This window comes from Amblyomma maculatum, chromosome 6, assembly GCF_055883805.1.
Source record: "Amblyomma maculatum isolate TAMU_Amacu chromosome 6, ASM5588380v1, whole genome shotgun sequence".
Taxonomy (NCBI): Eukaryota; Metazoa; Arthropoda; class Arachnida; order Ixodida; family Ixodidae; genus Amblyomma; species Amblyomma maculatum.
Window position 1 is genome coordinate 98,736,305 of NC_139349.1, and position 16,639 is coordinate 98,752,943.

Below are 16,639 nucleotides of genomic sequence, written 5' to 3' on the forward strand. Positions count from 1 at the left end.
GCGCGAAACGCGCTACTGCGCATGCGCGAAGCCTCCTCGGCTGCCATTTTTGCTGGGATGTTACGAGAAAATAGAGGGCCAAGTTCGCTGCACGTGCTAAATTTCCATGAAATGACATCCATCGTTTCACCCACGCAACGAACTGCTTCACAATAATTGTGCGCAGTGCTAGCATCTTCTAGGCCTCCTGAATGCTTGCACAGCATTGTTTCCACATTCCCTACCTCACCTCGAGCAAGAAAGACAGGGCCAGTTTTGCCAGCGTCCTGTTGTCATGAGTTAACAGGGGCGAGACGGTAGGGAAGTGAGGCGACTCACGCGTCTCTGCCCAGGCTAGGCAAGACCAGTCCTGCACACAACTACTGCTTAGAAAATTCATCACAGCTTCTGCACAATTTTTCAGTAATCCATCCCCCATCAAACATACTTCGCCTGACGGCCCCAAGAGGGGTGCACTACTGGAAAAAGGTAAGAAAAAAGTCTAATCTAATCTAATTGGTTCACAGGAAAGGAAAGGTGCAGTATCTGTCACACTTGTTTCTGTGGACACTTGAACCACTTTTGGTTGGCTGCCAGCTTTGTCTGCTTGCGGGTGGCGTCATTTGAAAACGTCCAGCAGCAGGTTTAGCGCTTTTCCATACAGCGTAAAACGCAGAAAATTTAGATTTGAGCATCATACCGGTGTAAAAAAAAAATTGCCGATGATTATGTTACTTCCTAATGCGAAATCTGAGCGCAGCTCATCAGCTGTTCCAGCTTTTTGATTGATTGATGCAAAGAATTCGAGCAAGACATGTACGAGGAATAACGCCACCGCCGCCGACACGAAACGCAGGAACGGGCGCCAAAGAGCTACGCTGTAAAAGTGAAGAAAGCTAGAGATACGAGGCGCACAAGTGACGCGGCAACGCCGCATCCTGTTATCTGCAGTCAGTGACAAAGCGCCGGCACTCCTCGATAGGCCGATAACGACGTAGCTGGCAGTGCTCGCGAACGATTTCCTCGGAGCGATTCACTGCTGTGTACGGGCAGTGTAATCGTGACAGTGCAGATGAAAAAGCAATACCTAAGCAGTTTTCACGCCCACAACAGATCGAGAACTTGGAAAGTTAGTGGCTCGGCAGCAGCGGCGGTCCTATGTCTTGTCGAAATAAATTTCCTCTGAGTTGTAGGGGCAATTATATTCCATGGTAAACGGTGCGTCTACACCAAAAACCAGCACCAACTCACTTTAAGGAGTTGCCATTAGCCTCGATAATTAAAAAATGTACCAAAAACATTTTTTGCCGATTTCTCAAAATTGGATTTTGGACACAGTCAGCATTTTGGAGGTACGATATCTACGGCTCTATACGAGCTATCGCTATAACTTTCTAAAAAGAAAAACTCATAAGCTCTGCATTAGCATTACCTTTTGTCTAGTGCTTAACTGTTTGCCAAAATTATCAAAATAAATCACTTGTACGTCACCAAAATAACATTTTTCTGTGACAAGTTTGACAAGCCATACCTATCGTCCAAATCTCCCTAGAATGCTCATTCATGCCTTACTGCAGTCTTTTGTAATTCTAGATCATTTAGAGATAGAAATCTTCTACACAAGATCTAATGTTTACTAATCATTCTTCCTTCAAGCAAAAGATCGCTTTCCCTTAATATGTTTTAAACTAACTGCCGTAGGTGAAAACAGTTTGCAGTCTTGGAATTAGCACAAGAAAATATGCAAACAGTGCGAATCTGTCCATAAATAAAAGAAGCGGTTAAGGGGAGTATCCCCCCCTTAATCAAATGCATAGAAAAAGAAGTTCTAAGTGTGTGAAAAGCATTACGAGCAAGCTAGACTATTTAAGCTTTCTCAAATTTACCTTGAAGCATGAACTGTTCAAGTTAAAATTCTTGGTTTTTTTCAACTGGGTAACATTTGAATTATGATAACGGTACAGAATGTAGCATAAAAAATCAGTTTAACAGATAAGTCTTACCATGGGCGTCACTTGGCAAGTGATGATTATGATGATGGTGTTCACTTGATGTGTCCACGTATGCTTCCGATGTGTTGATAACATGCTTCCAAATGAAAAAAACGAAAAAACATGGAAGTGTCAGCTGGAGCAAGCAGGCCAAATGAAATACAAGTGTTCACAAAAGGCACCTTACAGGTCAATACCGACCATGTCAAATGTCGATGTATAATGTGATTATTAACATCAAGAATAAGCAGCTTGTGACAGTGTGTGTTTCGCACTGTCAACGTCACAATCGCCAGTCATGTTTTCCTCACTGCGAGTAGTGAGCTGTGGCCGTATGGCTGTAAGTAAATCTGCTCAGCTGCGAACACCTCTGCGTGAATGCATTTTTCATGCTCCTGCATAAGAATTTTGTATTGATACAAAATTTCGGATGAAGAAATGTTTTTTTGTGACTCCTTGAAATTCATATCAGCGAGATTCTACGGCAGATGAAAGCAGAAAAAAAGTGTCCGCACAAAATCTTCCAAGACTTGCTTCATCCACTTCTATGAGTACACGTCAATGGTATAATCGTGACGTGAAACTTCTCTTCTGCATGAATATTGCAAACACTGTCATCACTCATAACGACCACTTTCAATACCACCCGAACAGCGCGCCAAGTTTGTATCGAAGAACCTGGATGTCCAGAGAAATACAAGCGGTGTTCTCGTGGTTAAAGAATCTTTCACGAAATGGAATCTCATACAACTGAACTTGCTTAATGAACAGAACCTTGTAGGAAGCTAGAAAAAGTAACAATGGGACCCCGCCTTACAATTTTGGGTTGTTTACCAAATAAACACACGTGGTAGCAGTGCATCGGTGAAGGCAGAGCAGAGTAGTAAATGACAAAAATTTCTGCCAGTTTATGTGCCACAAGAAACTAAATTTGCATGGTGACGATGGCCACACCAACAAAAATAAGTTCAACGTATCACAGTTTCTTGCTACCTTAATACAAAAACAGGCGACCCAGTAATTGCTGGAACGCTTCTCCACGCTGTGCTCATGCCGATACCGCAAGAAATAGAGACATTATTACTAATCTACCATTACTTCTCAGCACTAACCGTACTCACAAGAGTGCGTGGAGTGTGTTCTTAGCTTAGCACAGTCAAGTAGGTTCTTTAAGTTTGTGGAATATATAAGTAGGCAGCACTTGCGCAGTGTCAGTGACGTTCAAATAGCATGCATTAGATAGCCTACATCCTTTAGCATCAACGCTAGGCGGTAGTGATACCGACACACATAAAGAAATTTTCAAGTAATGCAGGTACCAATTTCAAAATTCTGTGCCAGAACTACCTTGAAGCAGGTGTATAGAAAAACCAACAAAAAAAAAGAATTCCTTTGCACCGTAATTTTCATGTCACGAAGAGCAACTCACATCTGAACTGTCAGTGGAGTCAACCGTGGAGTGAATCCCTGGCTCCACACCATTGGAGGTCGCCACAAGGTCAGCGCTGGAGGACACAAAATTCTGGATGGCACCGTTCTGGTGGCACACCTGGCCAGTGGCATGGTACTGCTGGACGTCCTGTCAAGCCCACGTGGAGAGATACAGTTTACGCTCGTCTTTTGAACACAGGGCGCCGAGCCACAATAAGCAAAACTGCCAATTTCTCAAAATTCAAAGTACTGCGAGAATTTGATTTGAGAAATATGAATTATTTAACGGCCCTAGTGTGCAGCTAGAAGATGTGAGAGGAAACATGGGAGAGTGTGGCATCAACGCTTTGCAAAGCGCCGCCGCCAAAAGGTGACAAGAATCGGCAGTAAAGGCGCATGCAAAGAAAGCTTGGTTGGGTGCTCTTCCCGAGCATACCCCTGGTGCCACCCATTCTCGTCTTCTGTTAGTAGCACCGCTCTTTGCGAAATGCAAAGGCCACGCGCTCCCATGTTCCCTCTCATATTGCTTCTAGCTGTACACTACATGGTGATCCATGTGTTAAGCACTGTCTTATGAATAATTACAAAGAACAAAGCATGTATAAATTAGGTGCCTATACCCCTTTAAGAATACGCTATTTCTGCTTGGGAGTGCCTCGTTGTTGATTTGTTTGTTTGGCTGAAGTTATGATTATGCTTAACTGAAAGTCGAATGGACCCCAAGCATTGCCAAAAGCCGTTTGCATGAAAGTAACATTTTTTTTTTGTAAAAACTTTGTAATAAGTAGAAATCCACTATAGTAAACTCGGATATAGTAAAGTAAAACTAAAGTCCCAGTTCATCATCCATAGACAATTGTACATTTTCCCCCCTTTATAGTAAAGACATTTTTGGTAAAAATCGGTTATAGTAAAATGCGCCTGGCCGCGGCGACGACTCCCACGATATGACATCGCCGGCCGCGCACTACCTACAATCGCGAGGAAAAGATTTTTTGTATTTGAAAAAAGAAAAATAACATCGAGTGTCCTTTTGAGTGACTTTACCACTAGGCTTAGCAGCATTCAGGAGAAGCCTACTTTATGGAGGCCTTGGAGCCATGAGGGAAAGCACGCAGCGCGTAGGAAAAAAAAAAAGTAAAGCTGTCTACAAACATTGAAAGTAGGCGGCGCGGTCAGTTCAGAAAGTAAAGGAGAATAAAAGTGCAGCAAGAAATAGGAAAGGAGAAGAAACGGGAGAACATTCACAGCACTGTGCAACACGAAGCATGAGACAGTGGAGGCAAGAAGTGGGGAGGCAGCGTGTGCAGTCTTGCAGCACTTGACTGCCATGCGCATTTATCATTTATTGCCTTTTAAAAGACAGAAACAGCAAAAAGTGATACGTGGTCATGTAAGACTTTGCTTATCACATGAAATCAAACTTGGTTGTATTTAGCTTAAGAGGTACTTCCACAAGATGCAAAAAAATTTTATAGCTTAAAAAAAATTGCATGAAGGGATGATAAGAAAGAGATGGAAGGTATTTCAGTTTTTTTTTTTCCTTAAGCAACAAGACATGTTTATAAGTAGGCATTTAATTACATGTAAGACTTTGCTTATCACATGAAATCAAACTTGGTTGTATTTAGCTTAAGAGGTACTTCCACAAGATGCAAAAAAATTTTATAGCTTAAAAAAAATTGCATGAAGGGATGATAAGAAAGAGATGGAAGGTATTTCAGTTTTTTTTTTTCCTTAAGCAACAAGACATGTTTATAAGTAGGCATTTAATTACCAGAGAGTACCTTCAAGACCATGTCATCACCAACAACTGATATAGTAGTAAAGATTTTTGCTGGTCTCAGTGACTTTACTATAAAGGGGTTCTACTTATCTCCTATTAAGAAGAAAGCTATGTGGCATCGGCAACAATGATTTTTTTAGCAGCTATCAAATTTTTTAGTTTGTACAGCTACTGTGTAAGTGCTTGAAGAAGAACTGCTCCATAATGATCGAGGTGCAGCTTTTTTTCATGCGGTGTCGCATGTGGGAAGGCTTCGCCACACAAACAGCGAGGAGCTTGTAATAAGTGCCAAGTTTCGACACGGTGGAAGAATGAAAATATCCGCTGGATGAGAACTAGGGTAGCACATATTGGCACCCAGAGCAGCAAGACTCCTTTGCTGCTGACAGCCGCTCGCTCTGTGGGCCAGAAGTGAAACGTTATAGACACAACTATGCATTCATACTCACTTAAATGACGTCAACGGGGGCCTGCCGATCGCCAACACAAATATCATCGTACGACCGTGCGGGGAACTATGTACTCTGCAGTTCAGACCTGAGAACGAATATATGTCGAGCAGTCACACCTCAACACGCAGCTGCTTTAGAAACCTTATGAGAGTTAACTGAGGTCAGCCCTAAGGCACTCGAATAAATGAGCTTCCGACATCATATGGGTGTTTGACAAGAATTCAGAAGCAGTACGAATTATAAAAATTTCCTAACTAAACGAGGTTTTACTTATGCTCAAAAAGTTACTAACAGTGGAGCATAAATATCTGACATTTTGAACAGGCAGTGCATAGTATTTGCAATTTAAACAGACCACTACTGTTGGCATTATTCTGATTTTTTCGAAGACTTGAAAACTTTTTATATGTTCCACGTAGTAGCATAACGGTCCTTATATAAGTTGCTGAAAAATTTGGTTCGGCCAATATATGCTTATGGATGGGAAATTAAGTGCAGCAGCATCCTGCAAGCTATTTATCTAACTGGGTGCTGGAGCATTTTTGAGGCTAGGCCAAGAAAGCAAATAAGTGCTGTTGGTTCCTATGGAAGTCATACCACGTATGATATCCACTACAGAATATATGCGGAACATGCAGGAACGGGGCTTCTAGCAATGCACACACCTTTTCCTCTAGGAGGCCTCTTGCAACTGCATAGCGGTATTACTCCTGTTCACCAGAAATTACTTTGGCAATTACACAAATGGCAGGAAAAGCACTTGAGCTTACAATAACCTTTACTTAAATTGTACAGGGTTGCAAATATTGAACATTTTCGAATAGTAAATCGAATATCCCTCTGTACAATCTGCTGAATGAATCAATAGATAGATAGATCGATTTATTGAAAGGAAAAGGCAGAGAGGTTGGCCGGAATAATTCAAATCTGGCAGCGCATTGTCCAAATGAGTCATAATGAATTGAATATATGCTTTAAAGTTTTTGAACACTTTTCAAGCAACTGGCAAGAATTCTGAATGTGACATGGACAAGTTTTCTTTGATGTGAACAAAAACAGTGACCATTCGGCGCCCCATAGCATGCTACTACAATTGGTGCGTGCAGTCCATCATATAACAAACTATGCCTTGATGCTCAGACTACAAGGCCGTGACTGATGTGCAGCTCTCATCGTGTTCAGAGTAGTATTTGACTTAGTTCTGTCAGTATCTGATTCGTAATCGATTTGACAAGAAAGCTACATTATTTGTATTGGAATCAGTTTTAAAAAAGTGCTATATTACTATATTAGCACATCTCTACCAAATTTGTGACTCATTCCAGAAAGCTAATTTACTCACACTGCCTTAACAAGAGCTTTATATAGAGATAGGAAATTAGTTGCATGGCGCAACCATGTCATCATTGCCAAAACTTAGTTTGTAAATACTGTATCTCGCCAAAAGTGTAGCTTTGTTATCATAAAATTGAAGTGTCACTGCAGTTTAAAAAAGTCTGAAGAAGCAACTACAGTCAAACCCACTTATAACAATACCGGTTTTAACAATATATTGGATATAGCAATGGGGTCAGGTTTGCTGTGTGTCCTATGGTAAAATAATCTGCTTATTACAATGGTCACAGTATATTATCAGTTATAACAATCAAATATGGGCACTGAAAGTAAACAAAAACGCGGAAACGTGGCGACCACTAAAGTGCATGCATAAGCGTAGACGCCGATAACGCCGATGCAGCGACAAAAAAAAGAAAAAAGAAGAGAGGAATCGGGACAGAGCGCGCCGAGCCAATGCGTTTGTTGGGTGTGCTGGGGAAGCTTGCAGCCGTGGAGCTGCGGAGAAGGATGGAGCGCTTCCTCACGCGTAGGAGGGAAGGCGTGAGGAGGGAAGGCATAAGGCACTGCTAGGCACTGAGAGAGAGCTTTGAGCATTCCCCCTTGAGACCACCCGTGGTTTAGGGTACTCTCATCCTCTCTGCCTTTGTGCAGTGGAGCAGTCCATTCTGAGGGTGCGCTGACCATGGTGCGCTGCACTATCCTCCCCTATTTGCTTTGTCCGGGCCCCCGCTTCGCGGTTGCACGTTTTGTGGCAGGTGTGCAGCAGTGTTGGTGCACGTGTCTTATTAGCATGGTTCTCCTAGTGTGTGATCATCATTGCCACAAACGTGCTGGCCCTGGATTTTCCATGACAAGCAATGGAGGATTCCCTTTCAGGAAGCGCGACACAACCGGCGCAGAAATGGAAGCGAACGGCAATACCGCTAGAAGTTAAGCAGAACATTGTATGTGAGCAGAAGGACAGTGTAAATGTGTGCAACTCGGTGCGCAAGTACGGCCTGACGCAACCGACAGTATTGACAATCCTTTGTAACATGCTCAAGATTGGGAACGAAAGCGATGCCAGTGCTGCCCATGCAACGGACGACGGTCGGAAAAGGATTTGACACGGGGCCTATAAAGACGTAGAACAGGCGCCCTACCAGTAGTTCTTGAACGCCCATGCAGCGAACCTGCCGATTAGTGGCCTGATCGTAGCCGAGAAGGTGAAGCACTTCACGTACCTCCTGCACAATACCGATATCCAGCCTGGTGGTGGCTGGATTCAACGGTTCAAGGAGAGGCATGGAATCGTCTACAAGGCAGTCATGGGCGTGGCAGGATCGCTCAATGTCGACGCTAGGCAAAAGTGGCTTGAGGAAACACTGCTCTGCGTCCGAGAAGCATACGCGGACCGGGACTTGTACAATGGGGACGAGACTGGGCTGTTTTTCCAGATGCTACCGTCAAAGATGAACGCTGTTAAAGGCCATCCTTGTAAGGGCGGCAAGCAAAGCAAATTGAGCATGACCGTTTTCTTGTATGCCAACATGGATGGCAGCGACAGGTGCCCCGCGTTCGTCATAGGGAAGTCCAAGAATCTCTGCTGTTTCCATGGTGCCGCGAGGATCACGGTTTGCTATCGTCATAATGGGAAAGCATGGATGGACGTGTGAACTTTTCCGCGAGTGGCTGGTCGAGTTTGATCAGCATATGCAGAGTGAAGGCAGGAAGGTGGCATTAGTGTTCGACAATTGCACTATTCACCACACAAAAGCTCTCGCATATGGAAGTTTTTTTTCCTCCCACCTAACACCATTGCAGGCTTGCAGCCTACGGATGCAGGCGTGATTGCTTGCTTCAAGGCAGTGCATCCCCAATGTGTTTTGAACAGGCTCGCGCTGAACCTCGACATTTGTCCGAGAACACCAACCAGTATCAGACTTGAAGATCTCGCTCCTGATGGCAGTGCAGTTTTTGGAGCATGGGCAGAAGTAAGCTCTTCCGCCATCATAAGCTGCCTCAGGAAGGTGGGCTTCGATAGGGATGCCGGCAACGTGGCAGGTCGCAAAGCTCTGCTGATGCAGCGATGACCGAACTTTGGTTCACAGTGAACGGTAGTGACGACGATGTTTTGGGACTCAGGAATTTTTACATGCCAAAGATACAGTCACGGCAGATGAAGAGCTGACAGACGAGGCTATCGTCCCAGCAGTCACTGGCGCGGAGGACGGTGATAGTAGTGACAACGACGATTAACCGGAACCTGTGCAGGTTGTGTCTCACCAGGAGGCTTTGAGAATGATCGACTCTCTGCATAAAGCAACACTCAGACAGTCAAAGCGAGATGTCGGGTGGCCACAGCTACACCATGAAGAGAAGCTACGGTGACCTTGAGCTGCCACAGCACCTAGTGGATGGTGCACTCGCTCCACTTCTCGCCATTGCCAGCAACGCGATAGAAGGCGCTAGCTCCTCCCTCTCGCCAGCGTTCGCTCCCGGGGAGGAGGTGATGATGCCTTGGGGTATAACCCGGCGCGCTTCAGCTCGGCTGAACAGTCTCGCTATGGATAAAGCTAAGGAAAGAGCAAGAAGGCACCAACCAGAAGCACAATCAAGCTAAACAGTAAAGCCAACCATAGCTAACCACAAAGCCTAACCATAGCACAACCATAGCTCAGAAACAAGCCATCACCAAGCTGTGTTGCTTTCGCATTCCTTAAGGTTAACCAGAACTAAACCACAGCCAATTTTTTTGCTAAGAACCTTCCACTGCACTATGTTCAGCAGATGGATGCCCTGCAGAAAAATGTCGGCCAGATTGCCTTGAAACAGACAGCACTTATGGATTACGAGTTTCTTTCTACTACGAAATAAAAAGTGTAAGCTACTTCGTCCTCATTAAATATGTAGTTTTATAATGCTTTTTTTTTTTGGCCTAGTTCGGTTATAACAATTATCGGTTACAACAATGATATTTCCATGGCACTCCAATATTGTTATGAGTTGGTTTGACTGTAAATAAGAACTTGCTTTGTTTACAGTTTTGCTTTTCGCTTTCTTGTTTGTACACTGTCGAAATTTACGAGTGTGTGCTCAGGGACCAGTTGGTGAAGCATCTCAAGAAAGGATGGCGAAGGAAGGACAGGACATGTTAGTCTGTGCTTGTCTTCTCTTTTTTACAGTCCTTCAGTACAGCCTCCTCTCTTGGTACATAGAAGTCTGGAACCCAGACACAAGGCACCCCTTTTTCAAGCATCAAATGCTCAAAACGTGCTGCTCTATCTTAATTATTAATTATTAACTATTATTAATCAGCTGAGTGCGGCAAAAACTCCATTGGCCTTGTTCCAAACTAAATTATGAGCAACTGCCAAGCATGAACAGTGTGACATGCAAAAAATGCTATCTAGGGTAAAAATGATGCACACATGTGGCCAAAACAACAAAGAGCAACACTAATAGACGTGTGATATTTTTGAAGACCCTGTTTGTATCCTTAAGAAGGGCAGATGCTTAGACAGGACTCTGCGACCTCTTCAGTTACCCTGTGACCTACTCGCTATAGGGAGAAGTGCAGCACAGGATACTTCACATTCTGCCTACAAAAAAAATTTTGCTCAAGTGAGTTCCTGCTTTGTGCTTCGAGTGACCCACCTCCAGCAGATCCTCTGCATCCTGTCCCGTGCTGCTGACAAGAGCCATTTCCCCTCGCTCGGTGACGTAGACGTTTCCGTACAGCGGCACTGCGCCAGCTGGGTGCACCTCGAGTAGAGCTCCGGCGGAAGAGGATGAGTCCAAAGCACCTTCCTCTTCCTCCTCAGCACCACCGAGGGACCCAGCCTCCACAGGCTCGGGACTCGTACCCAGGGCTGAGCCGGTCACAACCGAGGATGGACCTGCATGCTGCAGAGAGCTGGCGCTGCTGCCAAACTTGTGCTGGTGCTGCTGTGTGGCCAGGAGGGCCTTGGCGGCAGCCAGGGAGAAGTTCAAACCGTGCACGGACGATGAGCACGCTGCAGAACCAGCGGAGGGCACCACTGAGGACGTGGATGCCCCAGAAGAGCACGGGTTCTGGAGGATTGATGGAAGGAGGTCCCTGAAAGTAAATTGGAAATTGAACTGATGTCATTACCACCATGACGCCGCCATGGTGATAAATTATTACTTCTTTTTGCCTACATTTGTTGCCCTATTTAACTTTTTTTTTTCTCTCTGTGTCCACTCCTGCATGGGCCCGAGAAGGGTCTGCAGTTTTTGTAAATAAATAAACGAATAAATAAACAAATCACTGTTGTCCATTCTGCCCAGTTACGAAGTAATGGAAATGCATCCAAGGTGAAAAGTCAGAAAAAAAGAAAATAGAGAGAGGTGTCGTGCAAAGAAAGAAAAGAATACACACTGGAGAAACAGAAAAAAGTTGTGCCTAATCGTATGTTCAGTTTCCAAACAATAAGCAAACTACTATTTCAATTACTGCCTTTGCAAAATATCCTGAATATCCCCTTGAAAATATTTAGTAAATGTAAAGAAATACTAAAGATGTGCTCTTTTTATGCAATACATTCAATGCATATGACCTCTACAACTGCTTAGTGCATGATCCTAAGAATTAAACAAACAATAGGTTGACAAGCAACACAAAGAACCTGTGTGCTCTGTTTTCACCATTAAGCTCTGATTCAATATGATTTTTTTTTTTATGCAACATGAAATTTTGCACATATATAGTGGCAAACAAATGGAATTTCGTGGAATCCTCAAAGTTTGTCTGGAAAGTATTTGACTTATGCCTTGGCTGTATGCATCCTCAAGAAGAATTCGCTATACCATAGATCAGCCATTGCTCTAGTTTTTATCTGTTCAATAGAGCTATACCACTGATCAATCTGTGCAAGCGCCGGTTTTCCAGAAATTGCACAGCCGCCATGTTAGTTGTAGTCGGCTGGTGAACGCACGCCAATGCACTTACACTGTTGCAATGCTCCACACATGCCCACTGCACATTTCCTATACTTCACCGCCGAGAAAAATTCGTCACATTATCATTTAAAAAAAATTACACTGGTTGTTACATCAAGGCAAGTGTTCTAAGAGTACTTATGTTCTTTTAAGCGATAGCTTATGCAACTCCGTCGATCGAAAAACTGCAGGCGTAGTTGGCACTATGTGTTGGAAATAATTCAGGGCTACTTTAAAAAAATTGTATCATGGTAATTTGTGGTTCTAGTGATTGTTGATTGATTGGTGTGTGGAAGGTGGCGACGAGTTAAAGAAATCTGTGTAATTATTTATTTGATGAATGAAAGAAATGAAACAAAAAAATGAGAAGGGTTAAGTGCTGCTGAACCGAATATGGAGTGAAAGCATTAGCTGCAGGTAACTGAGCATTCTTCTTCTTCGTGTTCATCGTGGCTGCTCAAGGTCATTTGTGACTGCGACCACGGACTATGCAACGGGCCGAAACCTGGCGTAGTATTGCTTTCACAATAAAAAAATTAAAAATAGTTGGAGAAAGGGGTTCACAGAGTGAAAACGCTCAGAATGAAAAGTCAATGCTTGATGATGCTAACTATGAAAACTGAAAGTGTGTAATTGATCAAGTAATCAAAAGTAATCAAAGTTATCAAAAATGAAAATTGGGACAAGGAGGTTCAAAGGTGTCAAAGTGATCAGAATGAAAAGCCAAGGCTTGATGATGGCGAAAGAGTATTCAAAGGTGTCAAAACGATTGATTACACACTCTAAATTTTCTTAATTATCATCATCAGGCTTTCGCTTTTCACTGTGAGCATTTTGGAACTTTTGAACCCCTTTTTTTCAATTTTATAATTAAGTAATTAATCAATTAAACAATCAACATCAGCCAGCATGCTTTCTACCGCGTCTTTAGCTTTGCTTTAAGTTTTGCGTTATCGATGGCAGGTATGAACACAGTGTGTGCGTAAAGAAAGTCTGTCTTGGCGTCAATTTCAATCCATGCATTTTTAGACACTGGCTCAATCTTTGCACATTATCATCACCGTTTATTCTCAAGCGTGCACATGTGTTGGCCGGAGCAACTTCTGTGGCATAACATACTTTCGTGTGTGAGACCGCATGCACTCAGTCAGCTGCGTGATGCTAATAACCCTTTAAGTGCAATGTGCGATGCACACTGACCTTTCAGGATCACAGTTACAGAGACCGGGGAGTTTGTTGTGTTGGTTTGTGCTGTTTAGCTTAATTCTAGCGCCAGGTGGATATCATTTACAATACTGCAAGCAACGTTGCAGTTATTTCTTTGATGATTTTATTCCTAGTTGCGACATTGTGTAACGACCTTCTCTACTACCACGAAAAGCACACTGAACAAATTGGCATACGGCAGTTTCTGTTGCGCTACATCGTGAGTGCAGCTAGGTGTGAAGTCTGTATGATTTGATGGCTTCCCACATTTAATCTGTTAACTAGTAATCAGGGTCTTTACTATACAGTTGTTAGTGATGACATGGTCCTAAGATGCTGTCTGGTAGTTAAATGGGCACTTATTGAACACGTCTTGTTGCTTAATGAGAAAAAAAAAATGCTCTAAAATACCTTCTGCTATCACCTCTGTGCATTTTTTTTTTCAGTTATAAAAATTTTTTTTAAACCTTGTGGAAGTACCTCTCAAGCATAAGGACAACATAGCTACGAATACAACCAAGTTTGATTTCAAGTGAAAACCAAATCCTTGCATGAACACTGTGTCACTTTTCGCTGTTTCTGTCTTTTAAAAGGCAATAAATGATAAATGCGCGTAGCAGTCAAGTGCTGCAAGACCGCACACGCTGCACCTCCACTTCTTGCCTCCGCTGCCTTATGCTTCGTGCTGCACAGCACTGTGAATGTTCACCCGTTTCGTCCCCTTCAGTATTCTTTGCTGCACTTTACTATGGACCACGTCGCTTCCTTTCTATATTTGTAGACAGCTTTACTTCCTTTTTTTTTTTGCTTACGCACTGCATGCTTTTTCTCACGGCTTCGAGGCCTCTGTAAAGTAGGCTTCTCCTGAATACTGCTAAGTCTGGTGGTAAAGCCACCTTAAAGAACACTCGGTGTTATTTTTCTGTTTTCAAATACAAAAAATCTTTGCCTCACGATTCTAGGTAGTGCGCGGGCGGCGATGTCATATCGTGGGAGTCGTCGCCGCGGCCAGGCGCTCTTTACTTTAACCGTTTTTTACCAAAAATGTCTGTACTATAAAGGGGGGAAATGTACAGTTGTCTATGGAGGATGAACTGGGACTTCAGTTTCACTTTACTAAATCAGAGTTTTTACTATATCCGAGTTTACTATAGCGGGGTTCTACTAAAACTGGACTTCTTGAAGAGGTTTCAGCACGTCTTACTTTGAAACACGTTTGTGAAGTCCGGCACGATGAAATAACTAATTAACCAGTTTTGAATGAACTTGGACCGAGTGAATAGCTACTACAGAAACCCTGAAAAAAAAAAAGAAAGAAAACGCCGCACGTCAGTTTGCAGTGAACACGTAGCGAACTAAGCAAGTAGACGCATTATGAGTGCACTTAATAGCTCACGACATAACCAGTCAATGTTTAACATGGAAATTGGCTCCTCTTTTGTTTTCAGATAACAAAACATATTCTGTATCATATTTTTAACGCGAACAGCCTGAAAATATTGGAAAATCAGCACAAGAAGTAAACACTGTGTATTGGACGGTGTGTTTACACAGGATAGCTCGCAGTGCATTAATAATAAAAAAAAAAAAAAGAGTTGATACTTGGTTGGTCCCTACACGAATCGTAGCATTCTCAGAGTGCTTGGCGTAGCGCAACACTGCATCCGGACTTCATTTTTCACACAAAGCGTAGCTGTGTTCACCCAGCGCAGGGCAGCGGTTTCGTTTGGTTGACTGAGCCAACGTGGTGGGCATAGTTATCGAAGTGCTAAGAGGTGGCGTACCGCATTCCGCATATCATCTATTGATCCAGGATATATTGCATTACTGCTTACATCGAACTCTCAGGACATTCCCTTGAAACTCCCACGCAAAACTACAGCAGTGTTGTTCGCATTTATTGGATTCCCATTTAGAAGAACATCCTACACGTGTATTGAACTCAGTGCCATGGGCGCTTCACTTAACGGCACTCCCACAATCACTTTTCACACACGGGGGAAGGTTTGTTTTGTTCCTTTGGGCACCTGCTTGCAGCAATAACTTTGCAAAACCATGTGACGAGGTGGCCACCGCAGTCATGCCATGAGGCCAGCTTAGGCTTACGGCAGCTCAGTGTGGCCTGCTTCACTCCTGAAGACGATGCAGAAATCAACTGTACCCCTTTTTATATTGAGATATTGCATTTACAGTGCACCAGCAACAGAATTAGACCTGTTATGATCAGTCATGACTTTTCTGAAAGCACTGTCCACTGCAGCTTTGATGCAAGCCGCACGCGAGCTCTTACTGTCCCTAGCAAATATATTATAAGAGGCGTGAGGAGGAGCACTCCCCTTTTCGATGCCCGACGTGAAGCGGCATTCGGCGCACAAGTGCGCAGGTTGACATACTCACAATGAGTGGTGTGCTGTCTATGCCAGTAGGCAGCAGGTCATTGCAGGAAAAGCCTATCTGTCAAATTATTGATATATTAAGTGATAGCTTATATATATTGATATAGTAAGTGATAGCTTATACGTATATTAAGTGATAGCTTGTTTGGTCGAAAAGCTGCCAGCATAGCACTACTAGTATAGTACTGATAGTTGTTGGCACTGTGTGTCGGAAATAATTGAGGGCTACATAGTAAAATGCTGTTGAGATAGTTTGTGATTCTAGTGACTGATGATGGAATTGGTGCGTGATAGGCGATGACGAGGTAATGAAATCATTGTAATTAATTAATGAATTAAATAAATTAAAAAAAAAGGTGTCAAACGCTCAGAATGGAAAGCCAATGCTTAATGCTAATTGCAAAACTTGAAAACAAAAAAATTAAAAATGCATTCAAAGGTGCCCAGCTGCTCAGAATGGAAAGCCAATATTTGCTGATGCTAAGTATCAGTCTGTGTGAAAAAAAAAAAAAACAAATAAGAGAATACAAAATAAAAGAGTGAAGAAACATCACCCGTGTGCGTCAAATGCTACTCAGTCATACCCTTAACTGCGGAGCTTAAGTGTCCCCATAATTTTTTTTTAACTAGTTTGCAATCTCCTTCGTGTTCAATATGTCCAGGATCGACCATATATTCACACACAGAACAGAAAATTAACACAGAACTAAAGAAGTGATTATAACACAAGGTTTTTCCTTTCTTTTTTCTTTTCATTTCTTTTTCCCTCATGTCCTGTCCTTTGGTCATCAGTGCAGTGCCCTTTGCCAGCTACCCCCAAAGCAAATTTTGCATATGGACGTTGATAAGAGCAGTTTTCCAAAGGGAGCTCACTTGGATGCCAAGTCAGCCACCAGGTACTGTGCTTGCTCAAGCAGGTAACGCTGTGACAGGTGGGTGGCGAGGCCTATGGCTCCTCTGCTGCCTGAAGAAGTGGAAGGCCCAAGAGATGACAGTGCCGAGGAAGAGGAACTGTTTGAGCAGGATGCAAGGCTGGCCTTGTCAAGAAGCATGGGCAGGCCGCCCAACGTGGCAGAGCTCTCAGGGCCAACCTACAAGGCCAGGGAAGAGGGCCAGGAG

General features: G+C 43.3%; 1 protein-coding gene across 6 annotated transcripts in view; it reads right to left on the minus strand.

The window, feature by feature from the left end:
- Positions 1–16,639, minus strand: part of LOC146186381 (uncharacterized) — a 95,489-nt gene that overhangs the window by 51,871 nt on the left and 26,979 nt on the right. For all 6 annotated transcript variants that reach the window (XM_084607159.1, XM_084607157.1, XM_084607155.1 and 3 more), the window contains exons 6-9: positions 16,394–16,611; positions 10,614–11,055; positions 3,400–3,549; positions 1,983–2,067 (exon numbers count right to left, since the gene is read on the minus strand). In XM_084607159.1, the coding sequence (XP_084463285.1) occupies positions 1,983–2,067; positions 3,400–3,549; positions 10,614–11,055; positions 16,394–16,611 (895 nt within the window). The remainder of the gene's footprint in view (positions 1–1,982; positions 2,068–3,399; positions 3,550–10,613; positions 11,056–16,393; positions 16,612–16,639) is intronic.